This window comes from Mauremys reevesii, linkage group 5 (genome assembly GCF_016161935.1).
Source record: "Mauremys reevesii isolate NIE-2019 linkage group 5, ASM1616193v1, whole genome shotgun sequence".
In the NCBI taxonomy this organism is placed as follows: Eukaryota; Metazoa; Chordata; order Testudines; family Geoemydidae; genus Mauremys; species Mauremys reevesii.
In genome coordinates, this window is record NC_052627.1 from 78,428,110 (window position 1) to 78,443,172 (window position 15,063).

At 42.7% G+C, this 15,063-nt stretch overlaps 1 protein-coding gene across 4 annotated transcripts in view; it reads left to right on the plus strand.

Annotated features, from left to right (window-relative positions):
- The first annotated feature begins 385 nt into the window (after window positions 1-385).
- WWC2 (WW and C2 domain containing 2) overlaps window positions 386-15,063 on the plus strand; it is a 142,230-nt gene continuing 127,552 nt past the window's right edge. The window contains exon 1 of one of the 4 annotated variants that reach the window (XM_039542123.1): window positions 386-837. In XM_039542123.1, coding sequence (XP_039398057.1) covers window positions 707-837 — 131 coding nt within the window. In that variant the 5' untranslated portion in view covers window positions 386-706. Of the gene's footprint in view, window positions 838-1,093; window positions 1,232-15,063 lie in introns of those variants that run through there. The other 3 variants (XM_039542124.1, XM_039542127.1, XM_039542125.1) reach the window with 3 other exon arrangements.

Here is a 15,063-nt window from a genome sequence, read left to right on the forward strand (position 1 = left end):
GGTGAGGGAGGCTTCTCAGCGGGCCACTTCCACCCGCTAGGCAGCTGAGCCCGGGCCCCCTTAGCGTGGGGGTCAGGGCTACGTGCCGGCTTTCCGGGGGGTGGGCAGCGACCCTTGTGCTGCTCAGTTGGGAAGCAGCGCCGGGGCAGGGAAGCCCCTCCAGCTCCTGCCTACCCCTCTCCTTCCCCCTTCCTGCAGCCTTCGCCTGCCGCTGGCGGCCCCGCCGCGCCTGTCGCCCCTTCCCCCGCGGCGGGGTCTGTCAGGCCTGGGTCGCCCCCCTCCCCGCGCTTGCTGTGGGCAGCAGCAGCGGCAGGGTTAACGCTGAGGAATGCAGCGGCGAGGAATGTGCATGCAGATGAGATGGATGTTAATCTCATGCTAATGAGCGGCGGCGGCTGCTGCCCGGGGCTGAGGCGGGCTCCCCCGTTCCGAACCCAGACAGCGGCTGGGCTCAGCCCGGACCCCTGCGCTGGTGCTGCTGGAGCAGGCGGCGGCAGCAGCAGCAGCAGCCTAGACATGGTGGATTGAACCCGAGCAGGGGAGGAGGGTTTCCTGAGCGATTGCAAGAGACTCTCTGCGCTTCCCCCCCGCCCCAGGCCCGGCTCCGGATCCCCCCCCCCCTCCGTCCTCCGGCTCTACTGGGGGCTTTTCCCGCTTCCCTTCTTTCTTCCTGGCCCTATGGAGCAGCTACCCCCGGCGCCCGACCATGCCTAGGAAAGCGGGGAATGGGCAGCTCCCCTTACCCGATGGCTGGGAGGAGGCGCGGGATTACGACGGCAAAGTCTTCTACATTGACCACAACAACAAGCAGACCAGCTGGATCGACCCCCGGGACAGGTGGGCGCGGACCGAGGGAGGGGAGGCCCGGAGGGGACGGGGGCAGGCGTGGGGGAGACCCGGCAGCCGCAGTGTGAGCCCGGCTGAGAAGCGGCAGCCGGAGCCCCAGGGTGCGGGTAGGGGGGCAGGAGGGTCCCACCCCGTTATATAATGGGAGAGACAAAAGGGGGCAGCCCTGTGGCAGGGGATGAGGATGGGGGTTATGTGGGGTGGGGATGTGTTGGGACTTGGGGGGGGTGTCTTGCGCTCACTCAGATTGGAAGCGGACTGAAGAGGAGTGGGGAAGGGAGAGTGCCTTGGAAACTGAGGCAAACCCCCACAAACAAACGCTGGAAAGGGGGGGCTGGCGAGTGAGTGCCTGTTTATCAAGGAAATCAGCCTGATCCTTTTGGCAGTTCAGTATTTATTGTCTCTCATTGATTTGGTTTCACCTCTTTTTTTTTTTTTTTAAATAGTATCTATTTTGTGATTGATTTATTTTTTGGTGAACCCCACCCTTAATCTTATTAAAAACTAGCTTTCATGCTCTTTACGGTTAATTTATGCAGCCTGTGTGTGTGTATATAGTTGTAGTTTTATGAAATCTTTCCTTCATGTAGTGTGATATTGAGAATTGGGGACCCATGGATCCCAGGAAAGAAAGAGATTTAAAGATTGAAAGTAGTTAGAATTTACTTCTCTGTCCTCTACAAACTTCTATAACAGTCTTTCCTGAGACGACCCAGAGAAGCAAATGCTAGGCATCCCGCTGATGCTTAAGTATGGTATACTTGGGTCTGAATCCCTCAGTTTGTGAAAGTGCAGGGCTGTGGCATTTAAGTCTCCTTTACTGTGAAAACTCAGGTCAGGAAACTGCCTGTCTCCTTGCCCTGAGCTCCATGAACATGCCTGATATTTGTAACCCAAAATGTAGTTTTTATTTCTTTTTGTGAAGAAGCTAAGGCTGCAAGAGCTTTACAGGCCTCATCTATTAAGTAGGCCTCAGCCAAGCTAAATCCTTTCAGTCCCCCACCTAGAGACTGGGATGTCCCCTGCGTTTTTCAGTCCTATATATTTAAACAAGAACCACAAAAGACAAAACTTGGGGGTGGGAGGGAGTAAAACAAACTCAGACCCTCCTAAGGCACCAACTATCTTATGTAAATCTTTCAGTTTTGGAGAGGCTTTTACTTTATAAGCCACTTTTTAAACCTGAGAGCTGTTTTAATTTGTGGCCTAAAAAGTTCTTAAATATAGATTTACTTTGTGCATAGTGCAAGCTATAGCATTATTATGAAGCCTGTTGTAATCCAATTATCAAAAACTTACAAATGGCATTATAAATTTATGGCACAAACCATGATGAATTATCCATGAAGGTCTCGGTTTATAGTTTCCTGCTGAAGTTAGAAAAGGCAGTTGTGATGAAGCTAGCTAGTGTCAGCCTTACTGCTTGTTAGATGCATAGTGAAAGTTTTGACAAGCATCATACACAGTCAGGCCTACTTTCCTGATATACATGGTATTGGAATTAACTGTTCTAACACTGGTAACCCTGTTGTTTGACTTCCTTTGCACTTTGAAACAACTTAAATATATTGTAAATGTCAGTGACATGGTGGTGTTCACAGGACAGTGATGTTTGTTGGACCTGTTTAAATATTTGGCTTCTGCAGAAGTTTTGGTAAATATTTTTGACTTCTGATGGTTAAAATGGGGAGTTTTTCAATGTTCCTTGAAGTTAGTGTTTTCAGTTCAGTTTTGTTCTAGATTTGTGTTTACAAAACAAATGACAAGAAAATAGCATAAAGCAAATAGAAAGTCAAATTATGATTGCGGTTATCTATATTACTGCCTTCTGAACAAATTAACACTTTAAAACAAAAGAAACATTTGACACTTATTGTGGATTCTATTGTCCTTAAAATGTTCAGCCATATTTATCCTGTATTTGTGTGATTAGTTTCCTAGTACATTTGAGTCTTTACTCCAATTACTACAGAGTTGTGTTTTTAGTTTTTGTTTTTGTCTTTTGTTTTAAATATGAACTAGGAGAATTACACTTTGTATCTCTCTCATCATGCAGGGATTACTGTAAATTAATTTCTCCAAAAAAAATAAAAAATAAAAAAAAATCAAGGTGCGAAAGAGGATTTGAAACACAATCAAGCTCCGGAGGCTAGATGTATTTTCTTTAATGAGGACTAATGGAGTGAAGTCCTTGTTAAACAGTGTAGGAGACAGTGTTTGGAGTAACTCTATTAACTCTTGTCAATCTTGTTTCTCACTGTTACAAAACAAACAGAAAGAGGTATGTTGCAGGAGGCACTTGAGATAATCCATAAAATAGTGGATATGGCTCAACTGAAACTGAATTACCTGCATGGAAAAGAGGCTGATTGTCCATGCACTATAGGATTTTAGTATCTGTACATGCAATCAATATTTAGATTGCTGACTAGATTTGGAATAGCAGAAATAACTTGTTTGAAATGCCTGTGATTACCTCACTCTGGACTCTATTATGTTGAAAATATAAGTATATTAGAAAAATGCATGTTGATATACTATACAGGACAGATTAGAAAGCTGTCAGAAAAACTAGAATGTGAGCCTCCAGGTTTTTGTCAATACAGCAATGTGTGGATTCTTAATGATCTTGGAATGTCTGTCAAGATGAAGTGCTGAGGTACTGTGGTGGTGATGTACTGGAAAGCCTGAGACTGACTTGACAACATACTTATATCTATCCAGCTAGGTATTTTCAATTTATGATTTACATCAGGGAATTGAATAAAATAAAACAGTTGCATAATGGACTTGTGGAATACACTAATACAGGGATTCTCAAATTCTTTCATAACTTTGGCTAAATCTTAATAAGATACTGTCTCGTGGGCAGCTTCCTTCCCATTTGCAATTCCATAACAGCCTGGGGGAAACCACAGCAATTGCTTAAAGGTAAAAGCAATATTGGGGAAAAAAATGTAATACATTTTTAGTTTCTTTGAATTTGATTCAGTAGATGAGAATAGTGGGGGATCCACCGTCTTGTGACTAGGCAACTCTCTGGACCATCAGCAAGTGCTCCCCGGCTCACAGTTTGGGAACCTCTTTATTAACAGAGAAAAGCCTAGATGTGTGAAGCTTCTTTTGTGTGGAAACTGACCTGCCAATTGAAAATATTGATGATCCTTCAAAGCTTTGGTGAAACTTGCTTGCATAGGAATATATGCAATTTTTATATACATATATAGTACCAAATTTGAGCTAATCACATTAGGCACTCCTAGGACAAGATCCCTGACCTCCCCCCCCCCCCCCCAAAAAAAAGTTTCCAATTTAAAGCCATGTTGATGAGTATATGGATCAGGCCTGCTGACATAATGATTATACTCTGCACTACAAAGAAGACCTGGAGTCAATTCATGGACCGGGGCTCAGTTTTGCTCACCTCACTTGTGAGTAATCCACTTGACTTTAATGGTTCTCATATTTGTTGGTGAGAATGACTTGGCCCCTGACTTTTGTACTCTCCAAGTCCATGCATGCTGGAAGTGCGCTAGAGGTACTGTAATACACTCAGCTGCTAAGGGGTTTGGAGTGCTTTGCATTGCTTGGCAGCAACCTTCTCCAAACACTTCAGGAGCTGTGTTGACTTGGCTAGAGGAGACTGGTGGCTAAAAAGCAGGACCTCTAAGGTATGGAGTGTAAAGAGAAGCAAAACTGAGCTGAATTCAAACAGGAATGCAAAGAGCCTGGAAATATTTTTATTATTTAAATCTACAGACTTGACAACCTTGCCTATACTGCTGCTGCTTTTCTAAGCTACAGCAGACTGAAAACTAACCAGTTTTCTCAGTTCCACTGCTGCTATTTAGAAACTATTAGGCAACAGTGAAATAAACACAAACCATGTCAGTTTCACTCTGCCTCAGCTTGGAAAGATGTGAAAAGCTTCACAGACCAGCTGTTGACTGGGGAGGAAGACCAAAGTAAGAGGTGGGAGAGGGATAGAAGAACACACATTTCCCTCCTAGTCCCTTTGTATTCGTTAAGAGACTGAGGCAAGGGCAGAGTAGAATAGCCTAGAGTAGAAGAGAAGGAAACAGTGAAAATATGCTTCTGTTCTGCAGCAGCCAACAGATGTTGGAAGGGCTTCACATTTGTTAGACACCTCATTGGAGGCTAGCATGAGGTGGAGCTGCAAGGAGGGCTTAGCGACAGCAGCTAAATAGGAATCTCAGCTCCCTCCAGTTTCCAGAAGTTGGATGGTGCTGGATTTCTCACCAGGGTAGTGGGTCTCCTTGTGTTTTGTGTTGGTTTCTGGGCAGTTAAGTGTCAGGTAAATTTTGCATACCCTTGTAGTGACTGCCAGTCACCTTTAACAGATATCCTTCTAGTCATTTGCATAAAATGAGTTCCATATAATAAAATCTGCTATCACAATTGGCTCTGATAGATACACTTATCAACAATCTCGGCAGAATTTCAGGGAATAAATTAGCATGCGGGCTGAACTGCCCCTCCTCTTCTTTGCCTCTTGTAGAGTTGGTGGAATGTATCTCTAGAGAATTTACAGATTACTTTATCAAAGCAGTGATAGATTTTTTGTGTTGTGGTGTTTGCCTATTAGAGGCTGCTCTAGAAATATCCTGTCTGCATAACCAAAACAAGGGTTTGAAATATTTACTAGACAGCTAGTAGCTAGAGGGATAAATCTGCTAGTTAGAGGTAGGTGTGAAATACAGTTACCTTGTGAACCACTGAAGTGGAGAAGAAGCCCAGTTCTCCTTGCTTCTTCCAGCTTCTAGGATGGAGAGGGTACTGGGATTTTTACTGGGGATCCCCAAATCCTCAATGGTGCCATTTTGGGGTCCTGGCTAGGAGACACTGTGGACATTAAAAGCTCTATTCCTTCTCCACATGGAAGGGACAAGGAGCTTTATTATTTCTTGTATTACCTAGGGGGCCTTGTCATAGACCAGGACCCCATTATGTCAGGTGCGCTACAAACACAACAAAAAGACGATCCCTGCCCCAATCTTTTTGTCTCTTCTCTGTCCCTCTGGCAATTCCTGGTTGTTATCCTATGAATAGCAGGGGGCATAGAAGGGACAGGATATGGGGAGACCTGAAGCTGCAGCTGCTTGAGGAGTGGAGCTTGCTGCTCAGACATATGTTACAGGAAGGCTGGGAAGGAGGTATGATTAGAGGTGGAAGAGGAGGCACGGGCATAGAGGTAGCTGGGGTACAGTGCAGGCAAGAGCTTTTGGGAAGATCCGAGTATGGACCCCAGGCAAGAGAGCTATTTGGATGGGGGCAGAGTCAAGAGGACAGAAGTACCTAGTGGATCTGTTCGTCACAGAACTAAACAATGGGCAGGTCTACACTGGGGGGGGGGGGGAATCGATCTAAGATACCGAACTTCAGCTATGTGAATAGCGTAGCTGAAGTCGAAGTACCTTAGATCAAATTACTTACCGTCTTTCACGGCGCGGGATCGATGTCCGCGGCTCCCCATGTCGACTCCGTACTGCCATTCACGTTGGTGGAGTTCTGGAGTCGACAGGCGCGCGTTCGGGGATCGATATAACGTGTCTAGATGAGACGCGATATATCGATCCCCGAGAAATCGATTGCTACCCGCCGATCCGGCCGGTAGTGAAGACGTACCCAGTGTTGTCACAAATAAATAAAATGACTTTCTGTTCACATGTGAAGAGTTCAGTGTCTGAGGTGCTATGAAAATGTATTTGCATGTGAAACTTGGGGGTTGTGGTGGTGATGATTCTTTAACTGCAACAGCCTGAATTTTTTTTTAAAAAGGTAAATTTTAACTTTGACTAAAAAAAGGTGGAAAGTTCAGTTGTCCTTTGAAGAGTTGTGGTGTAAAATTTGGAGACTAAGTCATTAAACTATGAAATATAGGAATTTTAATACTGTGTTAAGTACAAATCTCTCCATGATCTTTACCATGGAGTCACTAGAGTAACTCTATTAAATAAATCTTCTGTATAAGGTACAAATGACCTGTTCTGGTAGTGAAGAGGAGGAGTATGCAGCAGATCATCTGACACACCAAGTTGTACAATTTTTCTATAAACCATTCTACTGAGGCAGATCATTTGGCATCTAACCCTGTTAGTGTGGTTCCTGACTTGCTTCAGTCTACACGCTAGCACTCCATCTTCCTTTACTCTTACCCCAAATAACTAGGTTCCATCAGTTCCCTTAATGACCTCTCCTGCTTATAACCAGTGTAGTGTGCTTCCTGTGAAACTCCCTAGTCCCTCACTCTGGTTTCAGTGGAAGTCTGGGAACTCCTTTCTCTGTCTGATTGCAGGGTTTTTCTTTTAAAGAAACCTGCCTGGTGCAGGAATTGAACCTGCAATGCTGCTTATCCTGCCTTCTGCAGGATTATGAAATGAAGTGCAAGGCAGAATTCTAATATTATGTGGTACTATGATAGCATCAGCCAGTATTACAGAACAGCAGTGTTTTTGTTTTCCATGTGTGTGGTATGCACACTTTTTAAAATATTGGTATTTGTTTACCATAATTGAAATACTATGGTGACTCTTGCCTAGGAATGTTACCCCTTATATCTTTAATGACGATAGAACCCAACTTTTCTCCAATCAAAACAGCTAAAGTTGACTAATCAAAAGATGCTGGAGTGTGTCCACTTATGTATGCAAGGTAGTGGCTAGGGCAGAGGATTGTCAGGGTTCTATCCCCGGCCCTGCCCCTGACTTCCTATGTGACTATGGGCAAGTTGTCAAAAAGTAACTGCATGATTAAAAAAAGTAATAGAATACTATTCATTTATTTAAGTATTTTTGAATGTTTTCTACATTTTCAAATATATTGATTTAAATTACAGCATACAAATGTTTAGCATATGTGGCATGTAATTACCTTGCAATGCTGGCTACAAAAGTGCCATGTAAATGCCTATTCTCACTTTCTGGTGACATTGTAAATAAGAAGAGGGCAGCATTATCTCCCTTAAATGTAAACAAACTTGTTTGTCTTAGCGATTGGCTGAACAAGAAGTAGGACTTGTAGGCTCTGAAGCTTTACATTGTTTTGTTTTTGAGTGCAGTTATGTAACAAAAATCTACATTTGTAAGTTGCACTTTCATGACGGAGATTGTACTACCGTACTTGTATGAGGTGAATTGAAAAATACTATTGCTTTTGTTTTCATTTTTTGCAGTACAAATATTTGCAAGCAAAAATAATATGCACTTTGATTTCAATTACAATACAGAATATAATATATATGAAAATGTAGAAAACATCCAAAATATTTAATAAATTTCCATTAGTATTCTATTATTTAACAGTGTGATTAAAACTGAGATTAATCATGATTAATTTTTTGAGCTAATCGTGTGAGTTAATTGCGATTAATCGACAGCCCTATTCAGAAGCATAAATATAATTATGAATAGCTTTGTATAATGTCTGTTTAAAGTTGACATCAGTAAGAGATGCGAGTCTGATTTTCATAAACAGGGTTTTCAAACAAATACTGATATCATAGCAAGAGAGTAAGGCCCTGATCTGGCAATGTGGTTTGTGCAGGTGGGCCTCTATGCACATGCAGTATACCTCCATAAGGCTATCAGGGGTCTGCCTGTGCCAATTAGACTGCATGATCATGGCCAAAATTATGTAGGGCTTGACCCAGGGGATATTGAATTGGTTTCCATATTACACAGGTTTAATAGGAAGTTCATTTGTGAAAAATGGTTTACTAAGCAGGGAAGGTGAAGTGGTTGGGACTGGATGAAATATAACTTTCTGGAATGGAGGGAGTGGTACCTCTAATGAACTTAATAGATTTTGAATAAATAGTTAAGTAATTTTATAACCATTGGTAACCATAGAACACAGCCTCACAGCGGGAGTGTACTGCATTTGCATTTGAGATGTATGAGGTATGAAACTTCCTTGTTGAAAACAAACATGCCGTTTAGTTCACAGTTTGCTGTTACCCAAAGTTGTTAAAGGAGAAATCCATAAGTTGTGTGTGTCATTCCTTTTAGTTAAATGTGTGTTATCAATTGGGTTTTGATCTAATTTTTAAACATTTCACTTGCTACCACAGATTGTATTATGTGCTCTATGCTAGGCACTTCTTTGTTTCTACACATTCTTACTTAGTACAAGATCCAGTAGCTTGATTTAAAACTTTTGTTTTTAAAGATATGACAAAAATGCACTGACTCATGAGCATCGAGGAAGCTTTGGACTATAGAAGTAATTTCTTTCAGGACATAATGAGTGGATGTGGATGCATAATTACTACATTACTGTAGTGTTTTATATTTAGAAATTTGGAAAATAAATGTTTAGGCTTTGAGCCTGTGTTGAGAACACGGGCTTTTGCCTATTCTCAATACAGTATTGGGTTCTGAGATGACAAAAACCAAACAACCCCACGGTGCCTAGACTTGCCTGTGGACATAGTGCAGTCAGTGTTTTTCAAGACCAGTTTTGTTTCTCATCCAACATGTCCAAAAATCAGTCCTCTTCAACTCCATTCTGGTTGTACCTTCTCTGTTGTATTTCTATTAATCCTGTAAAGCATCTTGGGGTACAGTTGGCAGGATCTGGGCTTTATTTTCCCATGACTGTATATGCAAACCACTTGAGCATGTATGTAACTTAACTCACACAAGTTCTTCCATAGAAGTCAATGGGACTACTCATGTGAGTATATTATGCACATGCTTTAATGTTTGCAGGATCAGGCCTAACTTGTATTGTATTTTAATTGTTTATGCAGATTAGACACTTTTGTATAAAAAAATTACTTTCTCTAACGAGAGAATGGCTTGATGGTGAAAGAGTAGACATGTTCAAATCTTCAGAGCTTTGACTCAGATTTCATCTTTCTACAGTAAACGAATGAGTTAAATTTCCTGAGTTTGAATGCAGAGCTCAGATGAGAATCCAAAAACTGAGGTCCTTCCTGGTTGTTCTGCAAAAATGTTAGATTTAAACTTTTTTTATTAAAGCTAATGTTAAAATTGTCTCCTACACAGGTTAAAGAAAGAGTATCTGTACATCTGGGTATAGTGCCAGATAGCAATTGTGAAAAAACGGGACAGGAGGTGGGGGGTAATAGGCACCTATATAAGAAAAAGTCCCCAAAAATGGGACTGTCCCTTTAAAAACGGGACATCTGGTCACCCTAAGTGCTTAAATTGTCCAAAAGTACAAAGGTTGGCTTGAAAGTCATAAAATACATAGAGTACAAAATCAGCAACATTCCAAATTAAGGTTAATAAATTTAACTACTAAGGCACTCAGTAAGTATAAGGGCTTGCCCTGATGTCCTTGACCAAACCTCCCTCCCTCTCCTTACGTTGTTGTGAAGTGTATCAAATGACTTCCTCTTGCCTCAGTGTGACTGCCTCCAATAGTAATGTTTATATGGCTTGTGAAGTGAGCTTAGATCCATTGGGATGGAAAGCGCTTCCTGTGTAAAATGCATTCCACTGTAACTGAAGCAAATGACTGTGCTGTACACAAAGATACGTGAATTAGGTAACAATCTGGCATGAAGCGAAGATCTTTTTAACATCTGTATTGCAAGCATTGCAAAATATAAAATGAACTGTTTATACATTTACAGTTGTCCTAGTGAATGGTGGAATGTTGTGGAAATAATCATCTGACATGCTTACAGAACATTCTTCACATAGTATTCAAATGATTAGAGAAATTATGGGATGCAGCAGAGCAGCCAAGCATTGAGCTGTTTTAGTCAGACATTGTGGTTTACTATTGTGGTAAGTGAGACACACTACATAGCAGCTCACATAGTAAACAGATGACTTGTTCTAAATTGCTCAACCTCAGGTATATTTTTTTCCCATTTAGCTTGTTCTCTGTTTATCATTCCTAAACCTCTCCTTTTGTACTTTCCCTTTTGGTCTCATAGCTTGATACTGCTAGTGAACAAAAGTTTGAGGTTCGCTAGGTGATCATATTATGCTTACTAAAGTATAGAAGTTGGATTGCATATAGCAAAACAGAACATTTGGAGTGATATGGCTTACTTTTTGTTGGATCTGTTTCCTTACTTATGTTGCTAGTTGCTATCCATTGTTCTCCTTTGCTTGCTAGGTGCTGTAATCCATATAAAAGATCCATGGACTTCTGCAAATTTCTGCTCAGAACCTGCCTGACCTCTTCATTGGGAATACATCCAAACTATTGAAGGTTTCATTTCCCAGACACACAGATTTAGCATGAAGAATTTACCTGGCTTGGAGAACAGAGTGTAATTTTTTTTCTTTTTACTTTCACTCTGCCCAATTTCTGTTTTGATTAATTAATTCTGGAAAGTGCCCTCTGAAGCAATGTAGGCAGTTTAAACAACAGAAGTTGGTGCTAGAAATAGATTAGCTGTCACAGAGATGTGTGACCTGCACCCAGGGGCCTGTATCTGGCTGGGCAAAATAAATAAATAAATAAATAATCTGATCTTCCATAGAGGAAGTGGAATTATGTGCCATTGTTCAACAATCCTTCCCCTGCTTCTCTTTTCTGTTCTGTTCTAGCTCAGTGATTTGAGCAATGAGCTGAAGCTGTTCATTTTAGGAGAGCTCCTCTTCCCCCTGTTAAGCCTACCAGAAACGTTTGGTGAACATACTCATTGGATGTCCCTAATGTTGAGCAATGGCCATGTTTCTCATGTGGCCCTCTAAATGGGAGGGCTGCCCAGACATATTGAGAAAATGGGCTTCGGATCTACTGAGAGAATGCCACTTGCCTGTCATCTTGACTTCCAGGAAGAAATCTGTTTGTTACAAGATTACCTTTAAAACAATCTTATTTTAATATTTGAGATTTTTGGATACCAGACTTTAAAAATGACTAAAATTGAACTTCACTTTAATGCTGGATGTTCATTTTTGTAGGCGTTTCTTTGCCATTGAAGTTTATAAAGGTTAACAGCTTTGATCTTGTCCTGAAGGACTTATCTTCTATATGTACTAATTCAATCCTTAGGATCTGTCTACATTCAGTAGTGGGTTACCGCATGGGCCCCGGTCACTGTATGGCTCTGCAGGACCGCCGGCACTCTGGCCCTTTCCCCCTGCTCCTCCTCTCCCCTCAGTCCTGCTCCTCTTCTTCCCTCTGAGGCCCCCGCCCCTGGCCAGACCAGAAGACAGAGCCTGTGGTAGAGTGAGCATATTCCCCCTGCCTGGAGCTGGCCCGAGCTCCTGCTCCCTCCCCTCTCTGTGTGGAGCTGGCCTGAGCCACTTGCTCAAGCCCATTCCTTCCCTGTGCAGGACTGGCCCAAGCTCCTCCCCCGCACCCCTAGGTGATCAGTTGGCAAGAGCAAATGGGACAAATGCCCAGTTTTGCCAAATGTTGGGACATCCGGGGCAAAAAGGGGAAATATAATTATCTTAGGCCAGGGGTCCCCAAACTTTTTTTCGTTTGTGCCTCTCACACCAGGTTCTTCCCCACCCTCTGGGAGCGGGGGCCAGAGCCAGGAGCAGGTGCTAGGGGTCGCATTGGGACTGGGGGCTGCGGTCAGGAGCCAGGAGCGTGGCCAGGACCAGGAGCAGATCTGGGGCTTGGGGCAGGATTGGGTTGGGGCCAGAGAGGAACTGGGGGCAGAACAGGGCTGGGTGGTGCTCTCCCCCCAACATTCCTCTGTGTCCCCCGAAGGGGGCATGCGCCACAGTGACTGTGGGGCCTTGGGGAAAGTGGAGGAGCAGAGTGTGGAACTCCGTAGCTAGGGTGGGATGTGCAGGGGCCCAAATGTTCTTTGTGCCCAGGGCCCCAATAAATCTTAATCCACCTCAGCCTGCGCTACAGCAGTACAGCTGCATCTATGCCACTGTAGTGTAGATACTTGCTACAGCAATGAAAGGGATTTTTCTATTGCTGTAGTAAATCCACTCCCTCTGAGGCAGTAGGTAGCTAAGTCAACCTAGTGGTATCTGTACTCGGGCTTAGATTGTCTTAACGTCGTACCCTTGGGAGATGTCATTTTCACACCCCTGAGTCACACAGCTAGGTCGACCTAAGTTTTAGCTATAGGTCAGGGCTTAGGCTATCTGCTGAGATTGCCAACCATGATGTAATTGTAATGGTGTTTTTTGAGGCTTGGATCCTTGTCAGTTAGGAAGTGGGTAGACTATCTGCTTGTTTCATGGTGGTCTCCAAACAGTTGTTGGATAGTGACTTTTGGTTGGAAAGGTGGATTTGAACCAGTGATCTAGAGAGACTGCTCCAGATCCCATTACTAATGCCTTAAACAATTCAGTCCACCTGGGAATAGGCTTTCTGTTTGAAAGAGTTTGCAGTGTCATAGATACCACACTACTAAAATGAAGTGCTGTTATGCTATTTCTGTCATATCCATAGAAGCGGGGAGAGGATTTGCTGAGCTGCAGTGGAATTCTTTTTTCTTCTTCCAAGAAGTGATAAGATATATTCAGAAAGTCTGCTTTGTGATTGTCTGAAGGTTGTTAGGCACCTGGGCATCCTTAGTGTGCCACAGACCTGAAATGAAGTTGAACAGAGTCAATGGTGTCTAAGATGTGTGAAATTTAATTTATTATAATATGCCACTTGTGTACTGACAGACTAAGGTGTTGTAAAGCTAATCACTGGTTTTAAATAACACCAAATGCAAACAGTGTTAAAAAGGTACTTGCATAGAATGTACTGTTGAAATAACGGTCAACTAGTATCTGTGCTGGGTATTTGGATGATAGATGAAATATCAGATATCTAGAAACAATATCCATTGTGCAGTAAGGATGGCTCTTGAGCAGAAAATGTTTTTAATTAGAGAGAGTCATCTTTAGTACATTCAGGAGTTTTTAATGTTAAAAAGGTGTTTTGTTTTTTTTTTTGCTGACTTCTCTTGAAGATATTATGATAAAGGTGAAAGTACGTCTATGTGGCATATCTTTCAGGAAGTGGCTCTATTACCAGACTTGGGTCAGTCTGCAAAAAGTCAGTTAGCTCTTATGTGATTAAGTGTTAACCTCAAATCTCACCATTCTTGGATCCAAACGCAAAGCTCTACTTCAACCTTGACTTCCCAAATAACACACAGTCTACCATCTTAATAAATTAAGAAAACACAGTTTAACCATAGAGAGGGGAATAAGGTAAACAACATATGACAGATGTTAACCATCAGTTTTTCTCATTGGAATGCTCTCTGATAGCGCAATCTGAGACCCTGAATGGAAAAAAATACAGTAGGCATAAGAGACTTAATTGTGATATTTGGAATTGTTCATTTAGCAGTTCATGGGCCAAGTGAAATCCTGTTAAGACTTTCAGAGCTTGAGCCTGAAAAAACATTTTCTCTTTAACTTTTTATTTTGTTTGTGGGTTGATTTTAAAAAAATAAACAGTGAGTGATCTGTTGGGAGGTGTCCATTTAAAACTGCTTTTGGGCAGGATGAGAGCAAAAGAGAAACCTTGTTTGGAAATCTGTCTCAGAGAGTCAGTTACTTTGCTTCAACCAACTACATTTTGTAAGGTGGAAATTTTGGGAGAACATTATATCTTCCATAATAGGTTGAAATTGAGCATTGGGAAGGTTTCAGATCACTATTGAACAGGTTAACAGAGTGAACCATGTAGGCAGCATTTCGGTCTGGCCACAATCCCCGGAAACTGTACAGAGGTATACAGAAGAAAATGCATCCTAAAAGAGGCCATGGAAGTGGGAATCTCCAGAGGGACTGCCCTGGGTAAAATGATGGCAGCTGATCACTAGTTAACTTCTAATGTGAAGAAATGGGCTTTGGGAGAGGGAGACTGTTGGAATCCCAAAAGACGCTTCTCTTCTATATGAATGAAACAACTTTAAATAATGGTGAGCTACATAGGCGCGGGATGTAGGAATGCGGGGGGTGCTGCAGTACCCCCAGGGTTTATGAGGGGTGCCGGCTGCATACGCAGGCTCTCAGCTTCTGGCTGCGCTCTGGGCTGAGCCTGTGAGGTCCCAGTTGCACCCACAGGGGCCTGGCTGCAAGTCCCACGCCAGGGGGTGCATACAGGGTTCTGACTTCTGGCTCTGCCTCAGCTGCAGGGGGAAGGGAGGTGGCACGAGGTAAAAAGTATGGGAATAGTTTTTGCTGGCTTTCAGCACCCTCACTATAAAAAGCATTCCAGCTCTACTGGTGAGCTATGATAACTGTAAGGGAGCAGCATGTTCACTGTAGCTTTCCAGTGTTAAAATCT